At 39.3% G+C, this 25990-nt stretch overlaps 1 protein-coding gene across 5 annotated transcripts in view; it reads right to left on the minus strand.

Moving 5' to 3' along the window:
* Rim (Rab3 interacting molecule) overlaps positions 1 to 25990 on the minus strand; it is a 62020-nt gene that overhangs the window by 10969 nt on the left and 25061 nt on the right. For 3 of the 5 annotated variants that reach the window (XR_001936709.1, XM_018450986.1, XM_018450984.1), the window contains exons 6-19: positions 20870 to 21089; positions 19046 to 19238; positions 14675 to 14882; positions 14056 to 14307; positions 11703 to 11967; positions 10877 to 11128; positions 10391 to 10561; positions 8017 to 8046; positions 6543 to 6699; positions 5877 to 6046; positions 5625 to 5785; positions 5220 to 5457; positions 1208 to 1344; positions 155 to 331 (exon numbers count right to left, since the gene is read on the minus strand). Coding sequence is in view for 4 of the 5 variants with exons in the window: in XM_018450986.1 (XP_018306488.1) it covers positions 155 to 331; positions 1208 to 1344; positions 5220 to 5457; positions 5625 to 5785; positions 5877 to 6046; positions 6543 to 6699; positions 8017 to 8046; positions 10391 to 10561; positions 10877 to 11128; positions 11703 to 11967; positions 14056 to 14307; positions 14675 to 14882; positions 19046 to 19238; positions 20870 to 21089 (2631 nt within the window). In the remaining variant the exon portion in view is untranslated. Of the gene's footprint in view, positions 1 to 154; positions 332 to 1207; positions 3829 to 4005; positions 4459 to 5219; positions 5458 to 5615; positions 5786 to 5876; positions 6047 to 6542; positions 6700 to 8016; positions 8047 to 10390; positions 10562 to 10876; positions 11129 to 11702; positions 12003 to 13086; positions 13111 to 13492; positions 13503 to 14055; positions 14308 to 14674; positions 14883 to 19045; positions 19239 to 20869; positions 21090 to 25990 lie in introns of all 5 variants that reach the window. The other 2 variants (XM_018450987.1, XM_018450985.1) reach the window with 2 other exon arrangements.

Here is a 25990-nt window from a genome sequence, read left to right on the forward strand (position 1 = left end):
TGGTGTCATACATCGATCAAACGTTCTAATATCGCGCACCGGGAGACTTTAGTTTCGCGCGAACGATCGATCTTTACGAAAATCATGACTACGTATAACACGTAGAGACTAAACGCAAACTTAACTAGAAATGGCCAGTGTGACAATGTGTTACCTGTCGCAGATAATTGGCTGGTACTATTGCTCTTCTTGCCCAAACCCGCCTGGTACTGCACCGCGCTTCCGCTACTGCTACCACTTCCGCTTTTACTTCCTGGCGAGCTCTTACGACCTCTCCTCGCTGCTTCTTCAACGTTCAATGCAATCGCAGTATCGCTGAAACTACCCGTGTCTGCGAAACAAGAACACGTATTTGTACACGTATAGAATTAAATCAGAGCGGCCCGAGGGTGAAGTAAAAACTGTGAGCCACGTCTCTGTGTGTTCTCGTCCTATCTTTTGTCACGTCAGTTTAGAAAATAAGGGAATGAAAGCACGAAGCAAACTTACATAATAGAATATAGCTTCGGTCAGTTAAACTACAAATTTCGCAACACACGATTAAAATATAATTGTCATGTAAAATATAAGGAGCAATGCGCGTGTAATTTTTACTTTATTATCGTTGAAGAAAGACAGAAAAAGACATTCGTGACTCGGCGAACTTAAAAGGAACTTCCAGAACGTTTGCGTGGACGTGTGTCCGTAGTTTATTAACTACCGCTAAATTCGAGTGCAACTAGTTCGTGACTGTAAATCTCGACGAAAATTCATGTTACACTTTTGCAGAGTTCGGTCTTCGCTCTCTTAGTTATATATATCACCTCATTGTGACAGTAAAATCGATATCTGTTTAAAGAGAATTTATATTCAGCGAAAAATCAAAGCTAAGCATTAAACAAAATTTCTATTAAACAGTAAGAGGTGGATACAGTATATAAATATAGTAGAGTGAACATAGTAGAGAAATTAAATTTGATAACCGAGAAATTTAATTTTAATATAAGCCCAACTTTCGATATTATAGATATGTAAAATTATTAAAAGTCCATAATTATACGATTATGTTTATTCATGAAATAATATTTGGTAATGATTTCATGAAATTATGTTTATTCAATGGAAATAACGTAATCGATGCAAGTACGTCTTGTTATTAAAAAATGGAATTTATCGAAATAACATTTCACAGAGCTAATTTCAAATCACTATGAACTTTCTCCCTTACCTTTCTCGTCCTGCGGCACATCAGCATTACTGAGACTTCTGGTGAACTGACTTCTCTTATCGTGCTCGTCGTGCCCATTGTCGGTGACCTGGCGTCTGGACGTCTTCTCGTACGAGCTCGACTGACTGGTGTACTCGCTGCTTTCGGGCATAGATGAAGAACGACGATTCCGAGCGTCGTCGTCGTCGCGACGACCGGCGACGACGTCGACGTCGTAAGCGGATTTTTTTCGGGGTCGTCGTCGAGCGGACGACAAGGACGACGGCAGCAACGGTGGCAGAAACGTCGACGCCACATCGGCGACATTGGCGAGCGGCGACGTTTTCGTGTTTTGTGGGTGTTGGTGGTGATGATCGTCGATCCGTGGGTGGTAGTTTTTAGCAGTGTCGGAGGTAGCGGTTTGGGAATCAAAGAGACTCGAATTAGCGTTACCAGGGCGGGGTGCTCGGTTACGGGGCCTACGCGGATCGCACGGGCCAAATCCGCAGTTCTCGCTGCACTGGCTCTCGCTCTCCATCGAGTACTCGTAGTACTCGAGGGTGTCGCTGATCGCCACGTTCCTCTTACTACTTCCCTGCGGTTGCTGGTGCTGCGCTTGCTGCTGCTGATGCTGCCGTTGCTGCTGCGGTTGCTGCTGATACTGCTGACTTGAGTGCCGCTGTTGCTGCTGATGGAGCTGCATGAATTGCTGCTGACGCTGCCTCTTCTCGAGCATTTCGAGATCCCTAGCCTCCGGACAGCTGCTGTTCCGCCTACGATATCTATGCTTCGTCTCTAACGATGAACGCCGAAGATCGTCACCCTTTCGCGATAACGATCCCGACCTACCTAACTCCGAGGAGGACAGTGCTAGCTCACGACACTCCGGGCAACTACTCTTACGCCTAGCGCGCGATACGTATCGCGCATCGCGACTCGAAGAACGTTGCGACCCTGACCTAACTAGCCCGCGTGCCACCGGATAACTGCGATCCTGATATCGGTCCTCATGATCATATCTTGCGTCTAAGTAGCTACCACGGTCTTGTTCTGCGTCAAAGAAGCCCGATCTAATGCCGTCGTTTGCTCTAGCGTCCGCCACGTAGCCCGAAGTACGACGGAAATAATCAGCGCCGACTACCGTCTCCATCGACCCGAACTCCTCGTCAGATTCCAGTACAGTTCTCTCACCGTTTCCTCGCGGACCATACATTCGTAAATCTCTACTCTCTGGACAACTGCTGTTTCGCTTGCGACGGTACATGCGTCTGGCGCGGTCCGCAAGCGAGCTCACGTCCTCGTCTGAATGTAGGGTCGGCGTGGACTCCGTTCGTTGTATTGTCATCAATTTCTTGTTTTCCGTTCTCGATTGAGCGCCTGACACGTCTCTGGTCCGCAGGGTCTCGTAGTCACCTGCGCCTCCATCTCTACTGCCTCTCCTACTTCTTCGTCTTCGTCTTCGCGGCGCGAATCCATCCTCGTATGTTTCCGCCTTACTTGTACTGTGCGTAGTCGAATACTCGTAGTCGTCGGACGAACGAAAACTGATGTAATCGTTCGTCGTGAATTTTTTGTCATCATCATCAGATAGTGCATAACATTTTCCCTGAACGGCACAAGAACGTTTCGTTACGTCATGAAAATATTCACCTTCGCGCACTGATCCACTAGTTCTTAAGGCACGAATGCCTTTGTCTAGATAACTAAACTGCTTCTGTTCGTAGTCCTTTTCCCGGTCTATAAATCCTTCGTCATAATCAGTATCCCAGTTCTCGCGAGTCTTATACTTATCCTCTTGATAAGAACGACCAGTTGCTCCATGAAACCGCAGGACACCTTTTACATCCTTCGACATCCACTCATCCATGTTAGTGACATCATGAGTTTTCGTGGCGGATCTCGCGAGAATATCACGATCATAATTTTTACTGGACGAAAAAGCTTCCTCAATACTACTATAGATATCACCAATCGAAGTACGAAGATCGCTGTCTACTTTCTTGGTTCTTGTCCCTGGAGATATATCCCTAATATACGAGGTGTCGTGATTCAAGTAACTTTCATCCATGTATTTTTTCTTACTAGTATCATCCTTGTCCAAAATATTCCTGAGATTAGCACGGTCGTTGTCACTGAAGAGACCATCATCTGTTAAACGGGAACTATAGGAAGCTTGATAATCGTCGGTCTCAGTGTTCTGCTTGTCAAAACTTGGAACGTAAATCTTCGTTTTGCCGTAACTAAGTTCCGAGTCGTATCCATAAAACGGTTTGTGGTCCTCATCGAGCAGAAAATCATAATTTGTCTCTTTACTCGTGAGATTCGTAGGCACTTTGTCGTCACCGTTAGAATCGTAGTAGGACTTGCTCTGATCGTCCAGCGCCGGTATCTTGTCACCATACCCGGCGTCGCTGAGAGAGAGATTCCGCTTGAGTTTTCTTCTGGCCGTCCTGAGACTGTCGTCGCTGAATATGTTGCTCGAAATGCTCTCGTACTCGAAACTCTTGGCCCGGCGCGATAGCAGACCGACGGCCCCTGGCCTAGTATCGAAACGATCACCGTATGTATCGTGCATCACGTCGAAGCTCCTAATCTTAGCGGACAAAAAAGACCTACGCGGATGCAATCTAGCGTCTATGCTCCTAATATCGAAATGATCAGGGAAGTCGATCGAATCGACAATCGGTCGCTTTGTCCTTGTCCTTGTCCTCGTCGTCATGGTTGTCGTCGTCGTCGTCGTTATCGTCATCGTTGTCATCGTCGTCGTCGTCGTCGTCGTTGTCGTCCTCATCACCGCGGTATCGTTACGTGCACGCGACAACGTACCAAATCCTCCTGCGAGATACGGCGTCGAATACCTAGAGCGAAACTTTTCCACAAAACGATCGTTAAAGTTGACGCGGAGGCAATCTTCGACATATATCGTCGGTATACGATTCTTAGCGCTACTAGCTACAAGTCTCTCTGGCTTGAGTATGTACCCCTCGGAAACGCTGTACTCGCTGGTCTCGGAGCTGTAATATCTCAGCATGTTCTCGTCGACGGTCTGCGATCTCGTGAATGGCGTACACATCTTTTTGTACAACGAGCGTACCACTGCGGACTTGCTCCGTACGAGGGGATATAGGGTGGGACACTTGCTAGGGTTGTTGCTTTTGGGCTTGATGGGACAATGACATTCGCTGCAGGGTACCCTAAGTTTGTGCCTGCGCCTATTGCGCCTAGGGGGCGGGGGTATAGGGGATATGGCACCTGGTATTAAAATTGTCGGTCTGTAAACAATGTTTTTCATATAGAGAGTTTAGCGCCTTTGCGGGAACACAGCCAAAGGGTAAGCCCATTTCGCTTTTTATCTTTCTTTAGCTCCTTTTTTCTCTTTTTTTTTTTATTTAACCGCGCGTTCGCGATCGATCGAACGCATATCGGTCATTAACATCTCAGAACTCGACTCTGTCGATTCGCCGAGAACAACGGGTCGGCATTTCAGAAGAGACACGCGGCGATCGATGTACTTAGCAATGCTTTTTCTTCATCTCTATGAACGCGATGAGACACAACTACCTAACCGTTCGACCAACGCCACGCACTGATCCCTGCTTTCTTAGAATGGGACATTAATTAAATGGACATTGACACAGTGCATAGGAAGTGCAATCTAATCGTTCTGTAGAGAAGGCGCGAAGGATATCGGAAGACTTGACACGTACACAAGCAGGATGTGAAAATGTGCAACTACGGGATATCCATTTAGTTGACAATGTCCATTTAATCCAGGGATTTTCCTTGATTCGAGAGGTTGAGCCGATGAGTGTGCTATTCTTCAGATTATCGATTTTATCGTGACATAAAGGACGTATAACGATGCATCCTAATGTTACAGCGATATATGTTTAAAACAGCACACTCGATGCTCAGATCCTCCTTCCTAACGGGGTATTCTATTGAATCTGCGTTGCTTTGCACATTGACTGCCGCAACGCGAGGTAATTCGTATGCTAAAATAACGGAGATTTAATTATAAAACTATACTCACATTAGCGCTCTCGATCCACGTGGTCGTTCCGATTGCGTACTAAAGGCACTGCTCGTTACCGAAGCTATGCTTTCCATGTCAGAATCTCCAAGATCACCCAATATATCTTTGTCGGGACTTAAATGCCCCCTCCTCGGCCTGTGCATTCTGTGAGCGTGACTGTGTGACAATGTTAATGGATCGTGTCCGATTGAAGGAAGATCCGAGTCCGAAAGGCCACTATAATGTCTTTCCCAGCCTGTGAGAATAAATTAATCAATTATTGAAGATATAATAAAAATTTATAAAAAGAATGAGTTAATATATTGACTGTTATGTTTGTTTTCATTCTTTCAGTATTATCAAAAATAAGCAAATATCGGAAAAACGCAATAATTCCAATGGAAAATATTAAACCTTCCATACCCGTGCTCCTGTATATCGACTGTCTGTTGCGATGTCTCATGAATCTTGCTCGTTCATCGAAATCTTGCGCGACTCTTTCCTTTAAAGCTGCCGGGATTTGAGGTAGCTGACGTTTCTTTGGCGATCCAGTAGGTGTGGCGGTCGCCGATCTCGAGCCGAATCTAAATAGGAGCACTGGTAAGTCCACTGTTCTAGTTCTCACAAATATGTAATCTAGATAATGTTGCAGCGTTTCCCTGTGATATTTTATACCTCGTCGTATGAACGTATCCGTGCGAGTAGGGAATGGATCTATGCTCGGGTGGAGACAAGGAACGATGACCGGTGGGACTCTGAGACCTTCCTCGATATCTAATGCTTGGAGAATCCATAGGTGCCGCGCTGTGCGACCTGTGACCCATCATTCCCCGATGGATCTCGTCCTGTGGTACGTATTTAATAATGTACATCTCGATAAATGTTATCTAATAACATGTATATATCGATTTCGAAAATATATTCTTTTTCATTCACGCATAGAGAAAACAATTTTGCTAAAGCATCTAAAAATGTAATTGAGTACAGATTTGAAAATAATTTTGTTTGAGCCATCAAAATAATTATGTAAGATGTCCTTAAACTAATTGCTAGAATGTTAAAACTTTTTACAGCATTGTCATCAACGCTTAAGTTCTACACAATTATTTTGATGACCCAATAAAGTTATTTTTAGATCTAAGTTTTTAAATACTTCAGCAAAACCGTTCTTTGCGTAGATCGCCGATTATAAACTATTTTTTATTCATTTTATTCTATAGTTACAAGTTTCCATCGAAGCTCAGACACTGTTACCGTTTTTTTTATAAATGCTTGATTTAAAAAATTTTTTGCGATCGATGCCCAGATGATGATTAAAACCAAACGTTCTCGAACACTTACCTTACGATATGTCTGGTAACTCGAGCTGATAGTAGCGGGTTGGTCACGAGAAATCATTAGGGCTGCCCTTTTGCGTCCCTGAGGTGACATATCTCTTCGACTCCGATGCTCGCCATCGATACAGAGTTCCCTCTCCGGCGGTGGGCTAGAATAGTGGCTGCTCCAGCATGCGTTCATTTTTTTTTCATCAATCAGTGAATGTTGCGTGCCTTACAAGTTAAATGAGGCGAGTGCTGTGATCTCGCGCTAATCATTAAAATGCATGCGGCCAGGATGGTGGGAAAGCAGAAAAAAAGATGTTCGGAACGCTAGGAGCGAGAATGAGCTACGCAGCACCGAGGACGGAGCCAAAACGTCAAAGTAAAAATAAAATTCGCAAAGTCCTCTCATTCGTTATCTTTCGAATGTTCTTTATATCTTTCATATTTTGGCGCATAAAATATAAGCGTGAACTCAATTCGACTTTTCAGATTGCAAACTGCGAATGCATATCCTAATTTGGCGCGAAGCAGCTCCAAGTTACTCGGCAATGCAGTCGAACGTTCTCCTTGGTGTTCTCGATCGCGGGATTCTTTTCGTTGCCAAAAATGAAAGTACGCACGATAAAAAAAGGGTGACTCGTCATAAATTAACAATATGCCGTGTAAGTGCGTTATAAATAGTGCCAAGTACGTAAGTATTGCACGTTCGGTAAAGAACGACCGTGGCGAGATGTGTAAGATATCCAGAATAATTTTCACCACTTTTGGCAACGAAAATCTGGCGAATTGCAATCGAAGCTTCGAGAAACTCAATCCACCCCGGCCGATGCACTGCAATGCACTAAGCATTCTAGAAGCCATGTCTTGTCGCATCTAATATAATATGCGTATATGCAAGAAGCAATGACAGCATGACGTCTAAAGTGCCTACATGAATGGCGATTTGCTAAATATTCGTATTTAACATATCGTTGTTCATTTCACTATGTTTTCGCGCCTTGACAAAGAACGAAAACGAAGGATAGACATTGTCCCAAAAATTTTATAACACCGAAATATATTGTGCATTGCAATATTCACCGACTTGCGTGTACAATATCGCGCGCGTGAAAAAATATAAAAGACGTTAGAGATTTTCCGTTTGTCAATAGTAATTCCCGTCACCGACGACGTCCGTATCAGGGTCGCTATTTTTTCTTTCTCCGAAAAAAAAGAAAGGACACTTTCTTTCCTCCTTTCCTCCCATCCACGCTTGAAAGTAATATCCTTGTCAAATGAAGGTTTCTCGTGTCTTTGTTGTCCGTTCTTAAATTAAATTAGCTATATGATCACGTCAGTACACGTTCCGTTGTCACGTCCCTATTATATCTCCGGCTTGTCGGCATGACTAACTGACTGATCTACGCGCAATACAGAACCTAGCGGTGAGGATGCAAGACGTGTGACTGCGTGATTCGTGAAAGAGGAGAAGATATAAATTGTAATGGCCGTACCGCTTATAATTTGACGGCATATTATGAAACCTAAAAAATAAATCACAAAGCACACGATTAAAATTAAAATCAATGGGCGATGGCGCGGCCGCGGCCGACGCGTCATTGTCTAATTTTTTTTATCTCTCCACAGGTCATACATTTTTAACATGAAACATTTTGTCCGCATTAAATGTATCAATTTAAAATATGTCCAACTATAGACTTTTATGTATAGACATGTGTGCTAAAAAAATTTCTGATTGAAAATGAACGAATTAGAAGATTCATATCTATCAAAATTCTAGTTATTTCAATTGGAATTATAATAGATTGAATCAGAAAATTCTGATTTGTCCATTTTAAACCTGAATTCCAATTAATGCAACCAGACTATTTTTTCAGTGTCATATTTTTCAATTTTATCAATATTTTTAGGATATCGCGAAAACATGAAAAAAAATGGTATAGAATTTGTATAATATTATGGAAATAAATTTTTTTGTAATTCTCGTGTGATACATCAGAAAAGCTATTCGTAGTTCGCCATTAAATATAATAACGTCCGCGCAGAATTATAATAAAAATATTTTATCAAAACGCAGACATCGTTCATTGTATTAGCCGCCGATTTGATTTGACGACGACGAATATGTTAATATAACTGGCGAAACCCTTTCGAATAATCTCATTAAACGATATTGAAGGTTGTTTAAATATGCGTAGGATGTCCGCTGCTCTCAAAGCAGACTGGAATGTTTCAATTATTCGGAGAAAGCTTTTACAGACTAATGCGCGCTTAGAAGCGTTCGCTTTGCAGATCGAAGCTGTACGATATAAAAAAAGTACAGAGCGATGCCGGATAGTATCTCGGCTTATCCTCATCTCTGCCACTCTGCCTGCCAAGCCTATCGAAGATAGCCTACGTGTTCATTGAATTCGCTACATTGATTCGATTTGCCGCGTGTATGAAAAATCGTCGATGAAAAAATTTATAGGCAAGCTATCTTTAAAGCGAGAGCAAGACGTGTGTTGACATTGAAACAATTTCGAAGAGTTTACTTGCTAAAGGGAGTTGAAGGGAATAATATATAATTATAAATATCGCTCATATGCATATCACGAATTTTGTTACGTAATAAATTTCGTTGTCGTTGATGATTAATTCACGTCAACGTAGATTTCACAGACTTCATATTTTCGTAACTGAATAATTTATTGCAGCAGCAATAAATTATTGTGTATTTAACTTTCTTCTATGAGATCCATTAATTTAACAACCGTGCGATTTCGAATGAGTTCATTATTGTTACGAATTAACTCTTTAAACAGTTATCTTCTTATCTCCATTCTCTTTTGACGTGCACTATTGTTTCTTTTGTTTCGCACGTAAGTAGAGACTCGAAAGTTTCGACATAAAAATTACTTTACACTCAAAAATAATAATCGGACATTATCACTGAAGTATTAATATGGATACGAGTTTCAGGCTGACTTCCGGAGCTAGCAACGGTCGCGGGCCAACTGCTATGTCAATTGGCTTGTTGCCCAGTTTTATAACTTAGTCTTTACCCTCTCTCTTTCTTTCGATTGACCCCTCCCATTCGAATCTTATCTTTTTTCAAACTTCCGTTAGCTATCATTTATTTTATATATATTCGTACTTGTCTCTATTTCCCTCTGCACTTGGCTTACATTTTAATCGTGTTAGAAAGAAAGCAAATCAGAACTTACAATTAGTATTGGAATCGCTTCCAAAACTTCACGGAAACTATTTTCGAATTATTAAAAGAAATAACTCTCTACAATAACTTTATGACAAATGATCGGTAAAAAGAGGGCAAAAGAGTAAAAGAAATTAATGAAGACTTTTTTATCGTGTATTTATTTTAAGCCATGTAAAGTTCTCTCTGATTGCATAGATTCGATAAAACGTCCAATTCTAACGATAGGATATTAAAGGAAGAAGTTCTTGTAGAAAAATATTCTGTATCGTACATTGAAATAACGTTTCTTTGTATAATAAAGACCGCAACGCGAGAATAATTGTTACGCAATAATGATAGTAGTAACAAAATTTTAAGTAAACTAGATTTTAAGTCGGGGACAGTAATTCTGCCAGATTAATATCGTAATTCCTACCGATCAAGTATGCTGAATTCATTTGGATGCCGTATTTAATTTTCAATAATGTGTAAAATATAAACTTATCTCTATTCGATATCTTGTGATTTTTTCATAAACGTTTCGATTTGCGTATGACGGATTTATGTAGTATTCAACGGAGACATTCTAAGCTAGTTGAATTAAGCGATTTTTTTCCGGTGGTTTCAATATACTCTCTTTAGACCGGGAGATTTATATATATTATAGAAATTTTAAGAAATAGTCTTACCTGGAAGAACTGCCAATACTGCTTATGCTGGCACCGTCAGCCGTTCTTCTCTGTTCTCTAGACACGTCGCAATCCGTAATGTCGCACTCCGAGGTGTCGGAGTCACTTAATCTCGAGGTGGTCGATGGCGGACTAAGATGACAATCTATCATGTCATCATCTTGATAATGTCTGAAGAGTAAAAATAGTTAATAGTCTTAGCGATAGACACTGCCGTTTTAGTCGTGATATTAAATTTATTTCTATTTGTTTAGAAATAAAAATACCAAAGAATATGGACAGAATGAATTTGTCGTAAAATACAGATTTCTGAGACCCACGAGATAAGACATTGTACAATGTTACGTCACATTTTTTGGAAAGAGAGATATAACATAGGAACATTGTCAAACATTCCGCAAGGGATTCGTATCGATGCGAGGCATTTATTTGATCGCTTTTAGCATTGGCATTGGAACTACTAGCATCCGCGAGTGCGATTCATACCTAACGTGCCGGTGTTCTCCGTGAGCGGTCAGAGAATGCCATTCTGGTTCCTCGTCCAGGAGACATACTGCCAATTCCAGGACAGCCTCGCCGAGGAAATCGTTCGCCTCGTACCTAGCGTAGTCCCAGACCGTAATCTCCAGTGCTCTCTTCCTCAGCTCCGAACGTCTGACTCCATTATAAACGAAAGTCTGATTCCATCTGGGATCGTTCGTGTTTGCCACAGTCTTCGTACGTCGTTTCGATTTTTCGCTACAGTGACATTTAAAAAAAGGACATATAAAACATTCGGAAGTTTATCCGGTAATTAAGTTAGAATAAAATAGGCCACAAACAACTGAAATTAAAACATTTTGCACGGAAAGAACAATTTTGATAAAATATCTAAAAATTTAGGTAGATATAGACCTGAAAATAATTTTGTTGGACCATCAAACTAATTACGCAGAAAAGCATGATGAACAATGCTGCAAAAAGTTTCAACATTCTACCAATCAGCTTGAGCGTCCTATATAATTATGTTGATAATCCAACAAAATTATTTTCAGACTTACATAGCTAAAAATTTTTAGATACTTCAACAAAACCGTTGTTTCCATGTAAAACAAAACTATAATGTTAACGTGTATATATCAAATAATATATTTTAAACAATGTATTTAGTTGAATTTTCATGATATTCGATTGAATTACCCGTAGATGCTCCGATACTCAAATTATGAGTATCGAAGCATTCACAAGTTTACGCGTAATTCTTCAAAATTTTCAATTGAAATGTACTATCATCGAATATTATAAAATAATAATACTGAGTAAATTCACTTACCTTTTGTCAGGAAGCAGAAAAACTTTGGCGTAAGGGTTTCTAGGTTGGCCGTTGCTCTTTGGGGTGAGCCCCGCGGCGCATATTATTGTGACGATCAGCTGAAGTCCCACGGGATCGAAGCCCAGCTTCACCTGGATGCTACCGCCCACGTTCGCATTTCCGGTCGGATGTCGGGAGTGTCGACTGCGTCCTTGGGCGTGCAGGTCCGGCGAGCCCGGCGACGTCACTAAAACCGAGGGTTTCTCACGCCTCGCGTCGTACAATTCTGCAAGTGATCGTGCAGCTTCGACTAGGATATAACTTTCCGTATCTACGATCTTGCAGCGATTCACGTGAAGAGAAGGTACGCGCGAGTTTCGTCATGAGGAAAGTAACGAATAGAAGTAAGAGACGACGGTAAATGAAGAAGAAGAAGAAATTCGGATGATCCAATGAATGACCAAACTCTCATGCTTTCATTGCGCTAACACATTCATTGCCAACCGATCACTGGCACTCACATTTATTGGCAATGAATATGTTAATATTCATGTTCATAAGATATGTATTAGATAAATACTTAAACGACAGAAAGATTGAAAATGTATCCTCAAGACGTCCAAAGTAGTGTTTGAAAGATTGAGATGTCTGTTAGACGCCTATTCGAGAAATCTCTGCGTCGATCGGATACTTGAGTGTGCGAAATTATAGATGCGAAAACCAAGTTCTATCTCACAGCGTCATCGAACCCCTAGGGATGTTGCAAAATCGATAAACTATTTCTGAACAGTTCTGGAAACACCCACGTCTTTCGTAGAAGTGGAGTCCGCATGCACGGGTTCTCACAATCACGGAAATCCGTGACAACGAGTCACGAAAGGAATGAGGGGAGTTATTATGATAATAATGTTAGATCGATATATAGTGGAGATAATAGACAGTAGTGAGTAGTGAATACAGCAAATTACACTTATCCATAAGGATTACACGAGATACTCGTGATTTGTTATAAGTAGAGAGGAAGCACGATATGAGGGATTTATTATATATCGGCATCTTTATATCTTGTATAATACATATAATATAGTTGTTGCTCCCATAAAACTATACCTATACAACGGTGCTCTTTTAACGAAGGGAGGAGGAGGGGTGCATTAGCACTACGATCTACATCTACGTTAAACATCGACGATAATACTCAAGGCAGAATAAATAGTAAATCAATCTTCGTTGCTTCGCCATACGTCTTGTCGTAGCATCGAAATCATGATTCCGGTCCCGTTTGTTGAGATTTGAAAGCAAAATCTCACGAAACGGTGGTCGATAACGGAGATAAAAGGCTAATGGTACAGGCAAGAAACACTGATCAATCGAAAATGGTTTAAAGAAAGTGTCTGAGGCCTACCCCATAGTAAGCATTTCTTAAGACCTGAAATGCGAAAAATGTAATCCGTAGCATAATGTTATTTTTGATACGTATACTAATGCAGTGTTAGTAACGAGAGGCATAATGTGCCGTTTTATATGTAATGAGATTTAATTAATATTTAAACATTTTATTAATCGGAATAATTAATTTTTAACTCTTCCGTCTGTTTTTAATTTGTGCTGATTTTCTTATTGTTCGTCTTCCCTATAAATCTTACCTAAAATGGTGTAAGATTTACAGAAAAATTTTTTAAATAAAACAAACTACGTTAATATTTTCTTTGACCAATTAAAAGGAAGATATAAATGCATTTCAAACAAAATACTTCTGATTCTATAATAATCACATTCAGTTTAAAACAACACATCTTCCTAACATATACTCTTTTCTGACTCTTTGTTGCTACATCCAAATTGACATCCTGAGAAGAATGAAAGTCGATCTACCTAAAACGATCTATCTCATCCCTTTTAATTGTATAATTACCATTTGTGTATATCTGCAGAATACAAACAATAATATTACAACTATGTTATAATTTCTCATTCAATATAATAGCATAAATATAATATAACACATGTTGTATCTAATACACTGTTGAGTAGAAAATTATAACATTAATGTAATGTTGCTGTTTGTGTTCTGCGATTATATATAACTTTATATATGTATATAAATATATAAAATTTCTTGTAATGCTTATTAAAATATTTATTAAAATAACGCTCGATACTAGAAGCCCACATGCACGACTACCATATTATACCAAATTGATGATAAGTATATTTAGAGTTTTATAAAAAAAAAAATATGTTATAAGTATATTCCGAGTTTGAACGAAATGAGTCGGTGATAGAATACTCTAGATCACGACATTTGTGATACATAGAAGCGAAATCAAGTCGGAAGACGGCCGGAAACGAAACGTGCTCTGTGTATAGTCACCTTTGTGGTGCGGCGTTGGAGGTCCGGAGATGGTTTCGTGTTTCTGTCTCCACTGGCTCTGAGCAACGATTCTCCTGGATGACATGGGCGTCGATGGGCCCGGTCCTGCAGGCGCCATGCCCATTGTCGATAACTTTCTCTCAACTATGAGCTCAATCTGCGGCTCCAACCTCGATTCGGCGATGATGTCGTAAACCTCCCGGAAGCTTTTGCCTTGAAGGGACCTTCCATTCCACGCGATCACCTCGTCACCTGAAACAACCGCAAGGGATCGAGCGTCGTCCGATTCGTTCTTATGGACGGTCGTGGAAACGGAAACGGCTAGCTCGCGATTGTTACAAACGTTGTCGACAAGCCGTGGGCTTTCAATGAAGGCATCAAAGTTGAAAGTACGGACTACCACGACAAAATTTATTAATTGATCCAAAACTAATAATCGATTTCCGACTATGATTTCTCTGAAGCATAGCGATAAAAATATTTTGCAATTTAAAATATACTCCGTAACAAAGTTGATCATCACGTAAATTTATTATCATAATTTCGTCGCAAATAGATAAGACCCAGACGATTTAAAAATTCTCCAAATTGCTTGATCCGAACTTTATAATCTTCTTACCGGGTCTAAGTTGACCTTCTACGTCCGCCGTGCTACCCTTTTTCACTTTCTCGATCAGAGCGCCCATGGAACCATCTTCCAATAGCTTGCCACCGACAACTTTTAGTCCGAGTATACTACTACAGCTTCCGGAACCGGCCGATTTTCGTAAAACCATGTGGCCGATGATCTTCTGACCGTCCTCGCTCGCTTGCCAGGATAATGGATGCTACGGAGCGCGGATAGTATTTCTTTACTGATAATGAGTGTCATACCTTCATAAACCATTAACTATGTATATATATGGAATGTATGTCCGGATTCTGGATCTTAGATCCAAATGCGCTTACATAATAAAATTTAAGATATTTTATGCGACATTAATTAATAACCAGTATGACTTAATATAATTATGAAATATACTGTTGTTTTATTGTAAAAGTAATTAGTTATAAATCACATTCTAGAAACTCGTTGTTTGTAAGAAACTTGTATAATTTCGTCGGTTTCCAGTATCCTGACGTATTTCCATTAGTGATCTATATTTACTAATTAAAACACAACTAATAGAAAACAATTGCAACACACATCAGTTTACAAATACTACTGAGAAATGTTTTGCGTCTTGCAATACATTTCTCTTACGTGGAATGCACTACTTGAGCTTAAAAAATGTTGTAAGATATCAATGTATAATTTTAAAACTAGCAAGATTTGAGAGGATACGAATTGGTAAATTGTGTCGATATCACAAAAAGAGTGAAAAACAATGTAATTAATTAGAGAACGGAAACGATTTTAATTGACTATTTTAAATAAGTTGTTTCTAACAAATAAAAGCTTCATGTTTTTAATTTTCATAAAACCTTTCGCTATCCTCTCAACGAAAAAACTGATCTTTATGATTTTCGACGATCTAGGCATATCGGAAAATTTAGAACAACAAGCAACCCGTGCTGTTGTAACATGAAACATATAAAAGCAAACAGTGGCCATTGCTTCTCATGCGCTACATGCGTGATTAGCAAATATTACAATACGTAAGACATTCTATACGGCATGCATCCCGCATCTGTCTAATTTTCAATGTTCAAAGTTCCCCGGAAATTTAGAAAAATATTATAAATATACATGTATTGCAGACATGCAAATAACACTGCGTGGTCATCAATATTGCGCAAAAATCCTGAGCGTGATGTATTTCTATCTGAGAACGACACGATTCACCAGGTGGATCTACTTTAGGGAAAGGGGTCGCCTCTTTTTGGCTTCTGTCCTATCATATTGAGCTTCTCAATATCTGATACGAGATTCATAGAAAGCCCGAAGTCTTGTCATGTAAGACAGGATTTCAATTTAAATTTTTATTCGTAAAATTATTACATTTTTTCACTATAGTGGATTTAACAATAGCAATGCTTAGACATTACTGGAAAATTAGAAAATAAAGTCTACACAATCAATCGTATATTCTCGAAAGCTCACAAATTTCTGAAATTTCTTAATGGATTCAACCATGTATTTTTACAATCCATTTCTACTTTTACGCCAGTAAAATATTTAAAAAGTAATTTTGATCGTTATAATAACAATGTTTATGATCATGTTGTAATGCAAGTTGAAAGAACTTCCTGTCAGATATGTTCGAAACGCAATGCTTAGCAAGATTAAATACCAGATGGCAATTAAGCTTCTTGTTCGTGATTAAACAATACTACAAACTTCTTTCAATTGTACAGCAGTTATATAACCGCTCGAAATTGTAATAATTGGAGAGATATTAAAAAATCCTTTGCTCAGAACTGATCGACGACAACTAACGAGGTCGTCAAGTCTCATCAGTTGCGATATCCTTTGGCTACGATTCAATTTGATTAATTATGAAACAGATAAGTTTTTCTTTCGAGAACTGGCAACTTTGCCAATCGTTTAATTGGATCATTTTGGACGTGATTTGCCTCGCGAAAGAATCACGTGAAGTTTTTTAAATCACTAAAATACACAGTTAACAAAGATACAATATCGCAATACATTTTTATTGAATAAGATTTGTGCCTGCCAGGACGCGACACAATTATAGATCGGATGCAATCGCACAAATTAATTCCCGCCTCGTCAAGTCCCGTACCTTCCTCCTCCGATTTATTCGACAAATTCAGTAGAATCAATCGCACTCGACAGTGTTTAGTTTCCTCGTTTTTTCCTTCACGCATCGCAATCAGTTTCCACTTTTGCCTCCGAGAAAATAGAAGCAAGCCTCGAGTTACGTGACTTGTTTGGAAAATAGGAGTGAAAAAGATTGATCCCGATCGAGTTGCTTCAAGAGATACGTAAGTCGTTGCCAGATAAATTACCCGATTGCCGACTGTTTATCCAGGGAATTTAATCTTGGTTATTTGCTTCATATAATTGAACCGCGACCTCTGCAGCCTATCTTCTTAGTCTATCGAACGATGAGCAGTGCACGCAATATTTCGTCCATTCAAACAGAAACTTTGCAAAAATGCTTATATCTAGAACTGCAGTCGTAAAATATATTTCACGGATATTCTATAATTGATTTGTTTAATACTTATTTAATTTTCTTAACGTTTCCAAATAATTTAATTTTAAAATGATATAAATCTTTATTTATTTGTCCATAACTGCGAAGAAATCAAGTTTTATATCGTTATAGCATCTGGAGGATTGAAAACATCGATCAATCTTATTTTCTGCTAATTCCGACAAAAATAGATATCAAATCGAATCATCTTCACGAAGTATTTGTAACTGGTTATGTAATTTTATTTCGTTTTAGATCTCGATGAAATTTTCCTAAATTTTTTTTAACAGAAGAAGGTATGCAATAATCTATAATCAAATCGTGATTACTACTTATTATCCACTTTCGTTATTTGAGTATTGATTCGTTTATACAGAATGTTTTATTTCCACAACTATTAATCAAACACACACAGACACATACATTTATATCATATTGATGAATAAAAATAGCAAAATGAGCTTTATATATAATAACATCAAGCACAATTTTATGTCTCTCTCTAGATATTTCCAGTAGAGTTTACACGCCGAATACTGAATCGATTATCTGCAACTTCTTATACATTATATAATGTAACTTACGAAAACTTAATTGGGCGACCGTACCTTAATTTGGAAGTGGCGTAAAAGAGAAATGAATGTCAGAAATTATATTCATTATTTAAAAGTACATAAATCTTCTCTGTCGCTATTAAATCTATGTCATTGCGAAACTCGAGGAAAATTACAGCAGATTTTAGGTAAAAGAGGCACGATGAAATGGAATCGAAAGAAGCCTGACGCAAGAGAATTGTACAGAAGATAATTTTCTACTTAAAACTTTTGAATTCACAGAATACTGTGGATGGCAATAAGTAAAAAATTTTTATGTTTTTACTAATTCCATCAATGTGTATACATAAATAGCACATTAATAGCATAATCGGTTATTTGACAACAAGTCAATTTAAAAGTTGAAAGTGAACGATATTCCGTGATTTCAGCTTTTTGGGAATCCAAATAAGCTTGAATTTTATGTCAACATTGTAAATTGTACAAAGAAAGCCGATACAAATCATACAAACGAACCTCGAAACGAACACAAGCATACAAGCCTTTAAGCACGAAGTTTAAGGTTAATCGAGCAAAAGAGGTTCTCTCTCCTGTCAGCACAGATGGGATGAAAAAAAAATCAAACGTTCAAACATAATTTCGTAATTACGGCGTGTGTAATATATATATACATCTCTCTCTCTCTCTTTCTCTCTCTCTTTCTCTCTCTCAGTTCACACATCGATCGGTATCAATGGTCTCAGCGCGATCAATTGCGCAATTCTCCACTCCCTGAAACTTCGGCTCTCCTGACACACGGTACATATTTTTAATCCGAAAGTAACTAATTACAAGTGCGCGCTAATTACATCAATTAGCAAGCCACCTCTCCAATGCACCTTTCCGCTACTCTATCGAAGCTAGGAGCGAGAAAGAAAATAATCGTAATTCCACTTTGGACGACGCATTCCATTTTGGATCCGCCGCGATTGGCGCCTGGAGATCGCACGCGGAGGAGAGTGATCATTGCCGAGATGAAGCACCGTTTTTATTCCCGATCGGTCGCGATCGTGCAACAAAAAACGCTGCTGAAAAAAACCCCTTTTACTCGATTCACCGGCGAATACGATTTGTTCCTAAACTCTTGTCTATCCACGCGCGTGTATAGGACTCCGCCTTCTACACCGATCAACAGATCGACTCCGATCTACAATTCGCTACAACTCGAGAAGCGTTCTCTAAAGTTATTTTCTTTTTTTTTTATTTTTTTTTTCGAGCCGGTTGACGTTACTCGTTTGTAACCTGGCCTCGTACCTTGGGCAGATCGCCCCTGTTGCTGTCTTCACTGCTCGTGAAGGTGCTAGAAGTGTCTATCCCGGAGTCTTTGGTCGCGCTGTCTTGGCTACCCTGCCGATCGGCCTCCCAAGACCATTCCTCCTCCTGAGGGCCGCCGACATTGGTCCCACCGTCAAAACGCACTGTCTTTTTCCCCCTTCTCTCCGTGAACCTGATGGACACGCCACATACACACAGAGACACGAGAACGATAAGTGATTGGTGCCTGTGTGTGTGTGTTTGTCTTGTCGTATCACGCCGCCGCGATTCCGATTTTGCGATTTGATCCGATCGAGTGATCGAGCTCGAAGTGTGATCCGCCACGACAACACAACTCACATATATGATATCGGCTTATGCTTTGCCTCCAAGTGATTTCTCGTCGTTCAACGTTTTTCGGACTGTTGGCCAGGAACTTTTGCTTTCTACATTTTCATTTTTTTAATTAAAATGTTGTCAATTAAAGCAATACTGTAAACTCGGATACAAACTTGGTTAGATGTGGTCATTTTCCGTATCATAAAAGCGTACATATGTTTTAAATTTCTTAATATAATTTGAAGGAGAGAATTACACTATGATAATGATGAATTAGAATATTCGACGTGTTCTTCGATAAAATTTTGATTATATAAAAGATATTTTACCGAGATATTTTTCAATTTATTACTTTTAATTACTGTATTCATGCAGTAGAAATTCATACGTTGAAATTCATACGTTTTAAACACGATATATGGAAAAATAAACAAATATGTCATTATCGTTCCTCGACCAACGACGCAATTTTCGTTTTGTTATCACTTCCGTTTCTAGTTTCAATCGAAGCGTTTAATACGTATCCCGATTAGAATATTTGTCTTTTCGATATCTTCGATTAACGCGAGTTTGTAAAGTGTAATGATAAAAATCCCCAATCGTAAAAGTTCATTCATCTATGAAAAACTTTTCAAGTAAAGCGCGTGGGATTACATCGTAGTTTCAATAATAGATATTATATTTATATTCAATTTCTCAATGTGTGTGTTTATATAGAATTTTTTTAATTATAAAATGTAATTATGAAACGATCATTTTGTAATTTTTTAATTATAGAAAAGTATATAATATAAAAAAGTAAAAGGTAATTGTCATTTTCGTGTATTTTAGTCAATAAGGGCATCGTTTTCGTGTTACAGTAAATTAAAAAAAAATTGCTATTTCACAACATCGAACTTGTGCGATGGGGATACTCCGCGACGAGACTCTGTCAAACATTTTCCGTTTTCGTTTGCGATACGATGTCGCGTTTTATCGCGTAAAGGTGGGAGCACAGTCTTGCATAACGTATAAGAAAATAAACCAACCAAAGTCCTTCTCTTCTTTCCTTTCATAATCTTTCAAAACTGTCTTAACTGTTTTAATATCTTAAGATGTTAATATTGCCATCTGATCGGTTCGTGGCATCTCAAGATTGTGCTTAAGACAGTCTTAAGTACAAGAATCGATTATGAATATCGGCCTATGATTCCGACTACTTGATTTTCTTATGCTTTATGTTTTATGCGTTATGCAGAAGTCTGTGCTTCAGCCTTAGGAGCTTTCTACAATAAGTCATTACCTAAGTTTTAAGTTTTAAACTATAAGAAATTGACCAATCATAATCGATTATTCTTCTCACATTCAACTGTTATTAGTTAATTTCCTACGATTTGAGTCTTAAAACTTAGGTAATAGTTTATTGTAGAAAGCTCATTATAAGATCGGCGAAAAAGTGAGAGAGGAAAAGCGGCGCACACGATCGTCAGCCTCCTTGAAACGCACCTCCTACTGTCGGCACGCCACTCGTCGCCACACCTTCGGAAGCTCCGTCTGACGAGAGTGTTCTCTTCTTTTCGCGGCTCTCGCGGTGGATGGTGGCCGTTATGCTCCACGGCCGTCATGCCCGCACCCGACCCGTGGTGCCCATTGTGGGATCCGTTGTGCCTACGCCCACCACTGGACATCGATTTCGGACCTCCCGCGTGGTGGTAGTACCCCTTCCCTACAGTAGATCCAAAACGTTTCGTGTTTTTTTTTCTCCTTCATTTTTCCTTTTCCTCTTGTCTACGAAAAAGCGCGGGCACGGATTTTTTTTTTTTTCAATGTATCGTAAATACCCTTAATTCTAACTACGCTTCTCTCTCCCGCGCCTCCCTAGAGAGAAAAGAGCGTATCCTCTCGCGGTTTTTCTTTGAGATCTTCTCTCTCTGCGCACGCATCCTTGTCCATTCTTTCACGATGTCTCATTTTTCGGCAATCGAGTCGATCTACGTACCGAAAACGAAACCATTGAATCGGAGATTATCCTGTCATTATCTCGAGTCGAGTACATCTCTCTGTGATGCCCTGCATTCCTAGTCCTGTCCTGTCCGGTGTTTCTCCCTCTTTGATTTCGCGTGTCAGCTTCGTGTGTGCGTTTTGTGTGTAGCGATATACCTAACGGAAACGAGATAAGGCAGCGGTGCAAGCTTGCCCGCGATAAATGTGCGATAGACGACGTCTGAGAAGCGTTAAATAGAACCGGTACGTTTGAATTTGCCTACGACCGGCACACGATTGGCGAAAGACGCTAAAGGGTATGACTATATGCGTAAATTTGTGCAGGGATCGTGTGATTGTGTGTGTACGTGTGCGCGTACGTGCATAACGGTAAAATTACATAATTTTTTCTTGGCAAAATGTCCATCTAAAGTTCTGCATTTTTTGAGACGCTTTCTGTTTCTTAGGACAGCGGGATTTTAATGGTAGAAATAACAGACTTTCATCCGTTACACAAAAAACTGGGCGAGACACAAAAAGACATGAAAAATTATCGTATGGACGAAAGATACAAATTTGGCCTCCGTAAGATCGCATTCATATAAATTAAATTACATCCGTAATATTTGGAAAAAAAAATACGCTATCTCAATTTTCCTAAAAAAATATCTTTAGTTTTTCTTAAAATTAAATTCTCTTGAAGTTTAAAAGACATCTAGACGCTTACCGTACGGATGCCAAAAATAGGAATGTTCGAAAACTTATAATACACGAAAGTGAGATACATGAAACACAGACCCAATCCCAATCTCAAAAATGTAATTTTGTGGCTGCAGCGTCATCATTCCAATTAATGAAAAAAGTACCTACGGGTCTATGCGTATATCCAAATAATGTGTATATGCGAGCGAACGGAGGATCTTGAGATGCGGAGATATTTGTGGGAGTTGTATGTGTGTACGCGTATATTCTTGAGTGAAGTATAGATAAAAATATACCTGTGCACGATTCATAGCCGTCCAAAGTAGAACAAATAAAGTCTATTACAATTCTCTGCCGATCGGTCGCATCGCGTGACGTGCGAGTCACAGACGAGGATCTTCTCGTAGAAAAACTTACTACTTCTTTATGTAACTGTGTGTATCCTCGCATTATTTTCATGGTAACTCTGACACAAATGCGTCCCTGAGGGCGTGGAAAGATAATTTTCTTTGCAAACTGCAAGACAATTCAAAAGAAACCTAAACACAATTAAGTATGGACGGTATGTTCCCAATGCAGTTTAATCTTGAAGTTAGATTAGCGAGACCGGTTGGATTTTAAAAAAATAATCAAATCCCGTGCAAAGAACGTAAAAGAATAGGAAAAAAAGTAATATAACGTATGCGTTATCAAGCCGCAAGAATCAGATAAACCAGAAGGAGAAACAGCTTATCAATCCCTATTTGATACGCACGACCGTTCGGCAGATACGTACACACACATGCACACGCATACGCACAGATATACATATTATATATATGTATATGTAAGTATACATACAATTAGATATGTGTAGCGATTAATATATAGCGAAAGATGATATTTGCTTTGTATTTTTACGTAATAAAATTATTAAGTACCGCGGAGAATTGCCGATTCATTCTGTCTGCCGCCTTCTCCCGCGTACCCCTGGAAGTCATCCCTAGTGGCGGCGGCTTTTGCCCTAAAAGCCGATCTCCCTTTAACTATACATTGCAACATACTGTTTGACTTACTGCTAATCATCGAAATAATCATCGAAATAAGCTTGTCCGCTGCGGTTCATTTACATCAGAAATAAACTGATTGTATGTGTGTATTTTTTTATATATTATATATTTTATTATATTAAATATATACTGTATTTTATATAATAAAATATATAGATATAAATATATATATATATAGTATTCATAGTTCATTCTTATTTTAAGACCATCTTAAATAATGTTAAGATGCTAATACGGAGCAGTAATTGGCTTGTTACATGACTTAAGATGGTCTTAAATATAAAAACCAACTATGAATACCAGCCTTACTATTGCTGCAGGGTATATTACTGATAGACACTGGGTATCGAAAATATGGGAATATGTGCAAGATTTCGTGCTCGGTGTGTTTAAACACAAGACGCAGACGCAGGTAGACAGAAAAACTGAATGATAGATACGGACGAGGTACAACGAGCTGTTGAACATCTGTGAATAAAAAAATCGCACAAAATAAAAATGCGAAAGCATTTCACTCAATTCAACGATTCTCAATTTACCGCGAACGGTATTTTACAACCATGCTACGAGAACATCATCACGAGATGCAAATGATTCTTTGACGTCAGACAGTGTTGCGTAAAGTCGTTATTCGTAGATAATTCACTCGCTGAAAGAAATGCACCATTAATTTTGTCATGATTAAATATTAAAAATCGCAGAATATTTTTAGATCGGAGAGCGTATAAAAGGGACATTGGGGAGAAGAAGTTTCGCTGTATATGTATTGTCAGTATAATACGTAGGCGACGAGCGCGATAAAAAAAGAGAGAAGAGATTCGCGGTTCGTAAAACTAACAAATTGGTAATATGATCGCCACGAGAGAGCATCTTTATATCATTCAACGACACCTATATATCCGCGTTCCACGCGGTAATGTGCATTTGATATCCGTGTGCCATTGCGATCTCGGCATTACGACATAATGAGAGACGATAAAAGCGGTACAGTTTCCATTGACGACCGAAGGCGCGTAACAATGGAATCCATCTAGTTACGAAAATTTCACGCTCGGCGACCGACAAACACACTGGCGGATCCACGGAAGATCATGAAGGCCATGACCTTCCCCTTGAAGTCTCCTTTCTTAAGAATATTTATAGCAAAATATTATATATATTTTTAATATTTCTGAAATATTTAATCATAATTTAGTTATTCCAAAAATATTTGTTAATTTAGGAAACTTATGGATAAAAAACATAGGGTCGTATTCACAATCCGTTCTTATAATATTTTAAGAACTTCTTAAGTAATGTCTTAAGATGCTAGTTCAGCCCTCTGATTGGTCTTAAGGATGTCTCAAATATAAAAATTGGTTATGAATACTATGTTTTTTATATCTAATAGAAGCTTCTTAAATTAAAAAATATTTCTAGATTCCATTATATTATTCTTCTGTGTTAACATAATTTTAAATAAAACGTTCTATCAATTTAAATAATACTTTTTTAATTATTTAAATAATTTAATATTCTATCTTTTCATATTTGATTTTTACAAAAATTTCACTTGCAGCACCAATGACCTCTCTCCTTGACTTCTAGATTCGCCAATAGACACAAACGTGAATTTAATTTCCACTAAATTCAAAACCGAGATAAACTGTGAGGTAAGAGCACCAACGAGTGAAGCTTTATGTCACGTATCCGCGTCTCGCAAAGTAACGACCTGAATAAAAGACGCCGTTCTCGGTACGTGAACGGTAAAATGTGGGACTACAAGCGACTGTCGATGGGCGTTTAAGCGCGCGTTTAAAGTGGGCGGAATAGTCACGCATCCGCAGGTACCTGACGACGCGAGCGTGGCATTTTCTGCCCAAGGAGATACTCGCGTTAGGTAATAAATAGAAGTGAAGCGCGGTCAGGATCGCGAGCGGTAGCAGATGTCATTGCGGCGAACGGAAGGAGGGACCGCGAAGTCACGCGTCGGGGAAAAAAGTGCAGAGAATCTTAATTTAAAAGTTAGATGACACCAACTCACCGCGTATAAATCACTCCAAGATTTTACCACCCCGTTCCTGGCGCCGCCTTACGCCCACTCTCACATCGTAGCCGTCGTCGACGGTGGCGGCGGCGGTATATCTCGTTTGCGCTCCTATTTCTCGCGAAAAAATTTCGCTGAGCTGCGGAAGTTCGGCTGCGCGAGGAGCATGGATAAAAACCGCGCCGACGAAGACTCATTACCGAGATAACGAAATTGGGTAAACTCGAAATGCCCGAGTACCTACCTCCGCTTGCTATTTCGTCGGTGAGGCGTGATCGATAACGGCGAGAGCCAAGACTTTTAGATATTACGGCGTTTAAGCGTGTTACTATCGCATCGAATCGCGCCATTAGCAGGTGTCAGAAACGAATTATTCAATCTGAGATTGTTTTCGCACGTCGCAGGTGCGCGACTCTTGAAAATCGGACTGAGAGAATCTTCATTAACGTATTTTGATTTCGACGCTAAGAAACGTAGCGCGAGAATGTGAATGGTGGAAGAGATTATTTAGAGATTAGACAAGAAGTGGATTATTGTCAGCCGCATCGATCGTGCAGCAAATATTATTCCTCATGGCAATTAATTTACCCTACAAATATTGAAAGATCTCTTCTTTTTCCCCCCCTGTCCTCGCGGAGAAACACATGTCTCGCCTTAGATTCGGATTCTCTACAGGTCGCCATTAAAACGGGCGATCGCCCGGATAACATATGAGCACACGTAACTTACCTCGCTTCTACAAACTAATTATCTATTCACTAATTGTATTGTGCATCTACGAATGGGAGCAACAACACCACCGTCGAGCTAGCCCGCCGCTTCCCTCGCGAGTCGTACGTATTTAAAAGCGATTCTCACATATGATTA

This window comes from Mycetomoellerius zeteki, unplaced genomic scaffold (genome assembly GCF_001594055.1).
Source record: "Mycetomoellerius zeteki isolate Tzet28-1 unplaced genomic scaffold, Tzet1.0 scaffold309, whole genome shotgun sequence".
In the NCBI taxonomy this organism is placed as follows: Eukaryota; Metazoa; Arthropoda; class Insecta; order Hymenoptera; family Formicidae; genus Mycetomoellerius; species Mycetomoellerius zeteki.